Genomic DNA, 7,870 nt, shown 5'->3' on the forward strand with positions numbered 1-7,870 from the left:
AAAATATACGAAGAGTTATGTCATCAAAATAGGCAGGCAATTTGATACAACTTTTCGTAACTTTTATACGTTTTATCACCCGTACATCATACTTTGACAAAGATTCAAATTAAAGGCAGAATACACCATCACCATCATTCCCGTATTATACTGAATTGGTTGCCTCCATCATCATGAAGATATAACGACGAACCGATTTAACACCAGTCGACGACGAGATATGAACAATAAACGATATTAAAAACCAACTTGATAGTCCATCATAAAAATGGAGTTAAATTGCGTTCGACGAGGATGGGATTCGAACCCACGCGTGCAGAGCACATTGGATTAGCAGTCCAACGCCTTAACCACTCGGCCACCTCGTCGCAGTTGAGGAGGGGGAACGTATGAACGAACAGGCTCGGTTTACCCTACGAGAGCCCACGGGATGATGGCGATGATCTACCTGATCCGTAGGCCCGTCCATGGTCGCACCGCATCTCGAGGTACTGTTGAGAAAGATCGAAGCCCACGATAGGCGTTTGAATACCCGAGCATCGGAATAGACGCCGCAGGTATGCGGAATGGAATACTTTTGTTGTGGCTGGAGCGCTTGACCTGCTTGAAAGTATGACACGAGAGATGCATACCTAAACCAAACTGCATTTCTGTTCCCAATTCGGGCGGTCAATAATTGCGCCCAATTGCCGGCTGCCGCAATGTGTGCCGGCTCTGGCCGGGGAAGAGACAGTTTCCCGCTCGGAGCACGCGACGAATTGGGCGGTGGGTTTTAATTGTTGGGTTTATTTAATTAAATTTCACCCTAGAAGGTAATGCGAACGAGGGCGAGCGTAGCCGACGACCTGAAGGAGATGATGTTGTGTGGTTTCGAGGAAGTATAAGCACCAGAAAGAAAAAAACAAGCACCGTCTTGTCCGAGGCGTGATGCCGGCACAGATGGATATAATCTAATTTGCCTGTGTACACTTTATATAACCGATCGAGTTGTAGAATTGAATGAATAAATAATTTAATTCAATTGGTAGCTCATCCAGGGAGGGAGGGCTGTCATAACTTTTGTGGCCCTTAAAACATTTACTAACCATTGTAGATGATTGCATTCCACGGGACACGTGGACTATAGTTTTTTCCAATAAAATTATTAGAAAAAAATAAAAAAAATATTCTAAACCAAAAAGTATAATCTATGCTAAGTCACATAAAATAATGTAAAAAAAAAATTTTATAAAAGGAAAAAGAGTAGTTTTGATGATTTTTATGATTTCTCGCGATCAAAGTAGGCCACGATGAGCCTCATGTTTCCCGCAAGAATATTTTATTGACATGAAAGAAAATTCCTCCACTTTTCGGAACAAACAAAACGCAACGATAGTGCGGACTACAGCAGAAGATTTATATATAATATCGCTGTCCCCAATTTTCCCAAACCATCGTCTGCTAAAGTGGGCAAGAAAAACACAACAACATCCCAATTGCCAAAATCATGAAACCGTAAAGATAAACGGCCCCATTCTTCCCCGACCCGGAACTGATTCGTCTTCCTCATACCTCGAAACGGCATGCTTCGCCACGCCGTCAGCAATTCTTGTTCACAATTTTCCCCCACGAAAAACAAATGCGTCGTATAGAGTTTCCCGCCATTCCGTCGGGACACGTCGGTTTTACGGTATCAGTTTCCTGCCGTTTATTCAGGGTTGGCTGAGGAAGAAAAAATGTACACAGACACACACGCACACACAACGTACAACGTGACTGTGTTGGAAAATTGGTGCTTTTGTTTTTGTTCTAGTCCTTCGTCTTCGTATCGCTCCCCAGGGAAAACTTGACCGCCCTTCGTGAAACGTAGAACGCGTGGAATAGTTTCACTTTCGGCGGGACGTTGTCCCCATTGTTGCTCCCTTGACCCCAACCGAAAACCTTCATTACTGGTCTCGCTGGTCAATCGTCCATTTTCGTCCCTCTTGAGATGCCATTACATCCATAGTAGGAAAAACTGTTGCCACGCCGGAAAACCGTTGGCGCAGGAACGGGATGCGGAAAAATAAAGTTTCCCCACCCTTGCCGCTATTTTTTCCTTGGCTCGATCCTTCCGGACGGGAGGGAAACCAGTCTGTCTGGAGCATCGGATGGGGTTCGGGTAGGGCCCACAACGACGCCAATTCAAATGCCATTCTATGTCAGACCGTTTTTTTATGCTCGCCATACTCGAAATCAACCTCATGCTAGCTCGTTCGCTCCAACGGGGCGTCGTGCGGCGTAGCATGATGACCTCACTTTCTGGTTCACTTTCATCGTCCGGAACACGGAATGGTGCGGGGACTGGCGGGCCGTACAAAAGTACCGAGCGCACTGGGACGCGCGTTTAGTCACAATCTGGCGCTCGAACACAACACTCGCCCTGTGGTGGACGGTTCTCGGGGATCGCTATCGTTGTTGGGAGTGTAACGAAGATAACGGCCACACTGGTGGTCTTTAACGGTGCAGTGGTTGTGGTCAAACGATCATTCGAATTAGAGGTGCAGCGTGACGTTTGGATGCAGATCTGCATCGATCCGCCCGAACTTATTATAAGTGATTCGATCAACGAAAAGTGTAGATGCGTCGGTGAAGAAATAAAGTGAAGAAGAGCTTTCACAGAAGAGTTTAAAAAATTCTAATCAGTGTCCGGAGTGATCCTCTAGTAGATCATCAACATCACAGCAGTTGTGCGTGTTCAATTTGGAAAGTGAAATAAATAGACAAACCATCCGTCGTAAAACAGTGCGTCAATCATTAAACCGTTCCCACGCGCCGCTTCATAAAAACATATTCAAATACCGATCGCCTCCAAATGGCTTCGAAACGATCGCGTGTGATGTCACTGCAGTCCTACCTCCTGCCGCTGGCGGTGTTTCTCCTCCTGACCGGAAGTGCGGTTCGGGTGCACGGAAACACTTCATCGGAAAACCGAGGGCTCGGTACGGCGCAACATTGCACCGATTTTAACCCTCAGAACGCGCTAGACATTGAGCAGGTGAGCGTTAGGGAGCGTCGTTGCGTTAATAGCTTCTAACTATGCCTCGATTCAACGCCCGGTCTATGGTTCGATGGAGATAAAACATGCCGTTGGAAAGGTTGCTGGCTGTTGCGGATGTTAAATTAACTTAATCAATTTCTCCCACCGTCAACAGGCTATTGGTGCTGTTTGCCAGTTACCCGTAGCATCGGTTTTTGTTGTTGACGTTGTTGCCCTAACGTGATGCTCTGATGCTTGATGGCGGAATGGAAACCCTATCTTCCATCGCGCCACAGCAGATGATTTATTACGCTTTTTTTTCTCGGTCGATTATGACCCGGTGTGGCGTTCCCGCCGTTAATTGATAGTGTCTCTTCATTGGAAACTCTGGCGGAGCGCCTTGAAAAAATACTGTTGACTTGCATTTCCGGTGAAATATGGAAAGCCTTTTTAAAGAGCTCAGGGATCGACGTTTTGTTTGCATGTTGAATCAATAAATTCGCCACTTGTTTTATGAATTTACAGTATTGATATAAGTGCCTCATGAAGCTAAAAAAAAAAGTGTTCGTGCGGTCATACTAACACATCTCAACTAGAATGAAGTGCCACAATTCAAAATACCGAATAATTGAGCCCGGTATATTTTACTTCCTGCAAATTGACTCACCGGTTATTATGTCTTTTATTTTGTAAAACATAACTCGCCTGTTTGAGCGATCATTGTGGTGATAAGACTTGCATTTGTGTGTTTGCACTACTCAAATGATTTTTCCATGCGATCACCAACCGGTTTGATCAGTGCATCAGAGCGTCATAAAACGAATGTACTTTTAGCTACGATCAGCGTTCTTCAGCTGTTGATGTAGATTTTATTGCAATTTAATACTCTATGTTTGATTTGTGCGATTGTTAGAATTGGAATACGTGATCGGTATATACTCTCACTGACGTAATATTCATGGCTTTATTCTACACACATTGTGGATCTTGCATATTTTTACAAACAAAGTAAAGTTTTTAATGACAGTCGCCACCAAAAGCAATAATTCAAAGGAAACTAATTTTAAAGATGGGATTCATTTGTGCTAGGAATGTTCGCAAAATGAAATCATCAGGGTGCCTTGAGTGTTTAATGCTTTATCAATCGGTGAACGGCTTTGACGGGGCTTGTGTGGCCAGCACCACGGTCCAAAAGATAGTTTCAAATTGAGCTGTCCTCTGTTGACGGCATTGATGGCCTCGACTGGAAATGGATCACCACACCATCGACATAAAAGCATCCCCCATCGTACGCGCGTTGGCTCGTTCGACCCTTTGGTTCGATTCAATTAACCCCAACGAGACGACCACGCTGTGAATGAATGACGCGCCGAAGGTGTCGGTAGGTCGGCATCTGAGTCACGGCTTGGAAGCGGAAAACTCGCCGTAACGATCGTCGGCTCAATAAAACACGAGCGTACCAAACCGTATGCTGGCTAGGAGTAATTGCTGGGAAACTTATTTCTTACTCTAGCTGTGTGTTTTCCAATAGATATTATGATAGTCCTTGACCAGCGACAACTGAGAGGAACTACTAGTATCACATTTTACTATATCGTGTCTCATTAAAGTTTATGATCAATGGCAAAAATTTATATTTCCGCGCCTATAAGATCATTTATTGTTCTCTTTTCTTTACCATTTTCTTTTCATTCCGAGTCATATTTTTCGCGTGAATGTTGCTTTTCGAGTATTGTGTCCTTTAGATAAAATTAAATTGTTGTCAAATATAAAACTAGAATTTGTGCAGAACTATTGTGGTACAAAAAGGTCACAATTAATTGATGAGAACCGTTAAAAGAAACAAAAGTAGCTTGAATTGAAATGTAGGTAAAACTGAAGCAAATTTTGTCAATTTTAAAGTTATAGAAAACAATTGACGGGTTAAAAGATGATTAAAAAAAAAATTCAAACCGATAACATTCTGTAAAATCACCTTTGAACTCCATGATACTACTTTACAAAACGTATCTTGTGAATTCTGATAAAAACTAAAACATACCAATATTGGATCAAGGGTAAAATTATGTACGCAAATATATGATAATTTCTTGCATTAGTTGATCCATTTGTTACATTGATATCGTACATTCAATATCATTTAATTTGATTATTGAACTCTTTTAAAATTTACAAAGTAAATACTAAAGGCTCGTCATTACAGTTCTAACAAGTATTGTTTTCTGTTAGTTTCCTAGCAAAATATTCTTGTTCGTTTGGTTTGTACTGGCTGAGTTATATGAACCCTGTTTTCTTCGCAGATCATGGGCATCTGGTATGGCAGCGAAGTAATCACCCACGATGGCCGCGATGAAGGAGAAACGGTTTACGATTCTTGCATAGTGATGCATCTGGCGGATGTGACAAATTCGGTAAGCAATTGCTGATGAGGATGTTTCAGCAGTGACGTCTTTTTTCAATAAAAAATCCTTCGTTCCTCTCGTGTAGACTCCTTCAGCGTTTGATCAGTCCATGTACTCCGGTCGCGGCGTGGGATCTCCCGGGTCGTCCAACTACGAACCCCGGTTCGCGACCTCGTACGGGTACGGATCGGGTGTGGACGGCCGCGGTGGCTACCCTTACGACCAGCAGGGGGGGGGACAGGGTCAGCTGTCCAACACCTACCGGAACCGGCAGTACGCGATGGCCGGCCAGCACCAGCAGGAACCGCACAGCTTGCGCTATCTGCGCCTCATCTGGGACGAGACGAAACACACGCTGGAGTATACGCTGCGGTACAACAGCTCGCGGCCCGGCTTCTGGATCTCGTCGTCTCCGCAGTCCGGCTCGATGGCTCAGCTGCAGTACGTTCAGTTTACCGGCACGGTCCAGGTGCTGAAAGCCGTCAACAACCAGCTCGTGCTCAACTTCTGCCAGAGTCTTCCGGGTGGTCAGCTGTTTACGGTCGTACTCTCACGCGTTCCCATGGGTTTGGCACCGGAGGTAAGAGCAGGGTGGATAAGAAAATTTGATCAAAAAAACCATTCTAAAATGTATGTCCTTCACAGGAAGTGCACAGTATTCGCAATCTGCTGAGGCGGCGCGGTCTAACGACGACTTCCGTGCGAAAGGTCTGCCAGAGTGGAGCCATCCGAAGTGATCTTTCGTTCGGTGCGATGCTGGTGTTGGTCGTCCTGTCTGCCGTAGCCAAAACTCTGCGCTAAACTGTATCCATTTCGGGAGAAAAGTTACCGTTTGAATCGTTTTCTTTTTATGATCACCCGTGCCATTTTTGATCGATCGTTCATACAATGTATTTTCGCCATGTTTTCGTGTTTTCCTTTGTTGCAGATTTGCAGCTTTGCACGAATTTATAGTTTACTTACTTACGACTCTCAATTGTTATTTAAGAATGCTATTCATTTATTGTACATGTACATGTTTCAGTTTTCCCTTCATTGAATCAGTGCTCATCGTTGTCGATGATTGTGTGCTAAGTGTGTTCCTCTGTTTAAGATCAATTGGAGTGTGGCACCATTGCCTTTTGAGACGTCTGAACGACAAGAAAATTAAACTGTATTAAGCGTTTGACGAAATAAAGTGCTTTGAAATGGCCTTGAAAATGACTGAATAAGTTCTTTTCTGCTTTGGTTTTATGTAAAGGTTCAAGGCATGTGTGTTTTATGATATTTAGAAGTACGATCGCGTAGAAGAATCAATTATCAACAGAGATCACAGTGATCAATCATGTTATCTTGTTCGTCCGGTGGCGAACATCTTTTTTGCTTTTGCTTTGCATTGCTCAACCCTATTGACCTCCGCAAATGGCCGTGCCTGCCGTCGGCAGCCTTTTTTAGTTTGTATTAGCTCGTACAACCGGGGAGAACGAAGGCAATGGGGCGCCGGATTCCACTGTGGGTGTATCGCTGAGCGATTGTTTAATTAACAAATTTGTAATCAAATTAGGCATCAGCGATGGGAGTTAATTGGCGTGAGGGAGTCGAAGAATGACGGTGATGACAAGTGTTTAACAGTGTTGTTTACAAGATGTTTAGGTCGAAAGGTGACCGTTGTGGCCGCCGCACCCTCGCACACGCCGGGCAACTGGTAAACCCATTTCTTTCCTACCCCTGCTGGTGCCAATAGACGATGGCGATGTGGCCGTCTGTAGAGAAGTGAGGACCAATTTTCACTTCCACCACCATACGGGTAATTTATTCTAGGGAAATAAGGTTTTACGGAGTCTTGCGGTGCTAACGATGAGAGTTCTTTAATACTTTCCCCTATGTAACGAAACTAATCTTTGAGAAATGGCGTTTTCCGTACCGATGTAACATTCGAGGTCATATGTCAAACAAGTTGGGTGTTCTAGGCGGGTAGTTAAGCGACCCATAAACTACTTCTGGCGTGCCTGGAGTGCCTGGATAGCTCAATTGATGCATGATGAAATAGAAATGAAATTGATTTATTCTTGAGTTGAAATATTGTTGCAATCGGAGATGAAAGAAGATGATAATTCTAAATAACAGGAAAATCTTTGAATATGTAATGTAGCACACATTACGTTCATAACGTCCAAAAAGTTAAAAGGTAGATATACAATATTTACAAATAGTTTAACACCAACATATAGCTATGTTAAACATAGCTCTATGTTCTATAAACAAGATAAAAGTAAAAGTAAAACACAACAAAACATTCTAATACCAATCAATAAGCGAGCCATTGATTATCATATAGAATTAATAAAGGTTCAAAAGGAAAACTAAAAACTTAAATAGACTAAACAGTTAAAATGAACATACAATAAAACAACAGAAAGCAAGAAAAACCAAAAAAAAATACACCAAAAAACATTACACATAATCAGCAAACTTTGTGCTGAATTCATTT

The 7,870-nt window shown here is 43.2% G+C and overlaps 1 protein-coding gene and 1 non-coding gene across 2 annotated transcripts; one reads left to right on the forward strand and one right to left on the reverse strand.

Annotated features, from left to right (window-relative positions):
* Positions 1-286: 286 nt before the first annotated feature.
* Trnas-gcu (transfer RNA serine (anticodon GCU)) lies at positions 287-368 on the reverse strand. The gene has a single exon. It is a non-coding gene; the product is annotated as a tRNA-Ser (tRNA).
* Positions 369-2,833: 2,465 nt separating this feature from the next.
* Positions 2,834-6,201, forward strand: LOC131284290 (uncharacterized). The gene is made up of 4 exons (XM_058313144.1): positions 2,834-3,016; positions 5,299-5,409; positions 5,486-5,980; positions 6,046-6,201. Exons 1-4 carry the CDS (start codon positions 2,834-2,836, stop codon positions 6,199-6,201), a joined length of 945 nt encoding a protein of 314 aa, XP_058169127.1.
* Positions 6,202-7,870: the final 1,669 nt, after the last annotated feature.

This window comes from Anopheles ziemanni, chromosome 3 (genome assembly GCF_943734765.1).
Source record: "Anopheles ziemanni chromosome 3, idAnoZiCoDA_A2_x.2, whole genome shotgun sequence".
NCBI classification, from domain to species: Eukaryota; Metazoa; Arthropoda; class Insecta; order Diptera; family Culicidae; genus Anopheles; species Anopheles ziemanni.

What these genes read in the sequence shown, in the direction of transcription:
- LOC131284290 (XM_058313144.1), top strand. Translation starts at nt 2,834, where the DNA reads ATGGCTTCGAAACGATCGCGTGTGATGTCACTGCAGTCCTACCTCCTG. An exon ending in ACGCGCTAGACATTGAGCAG is followed by an intron (nt 3,017 to 5,298) that starts GTGAGCGTTAGG and finishes TTTTCTTCGCAG; the next exon opens with ATCATGGGCATCTGGTATGG. An exon ending in CCATGGGTTTGGCACCGGAG is followed by an intron (nt 5,981 to 6,045) that starts GTAAGAGCAGGG and finishes TGTCCTTCACAG; the next exon opens with GAAGTGCACAGTATTCGCAA.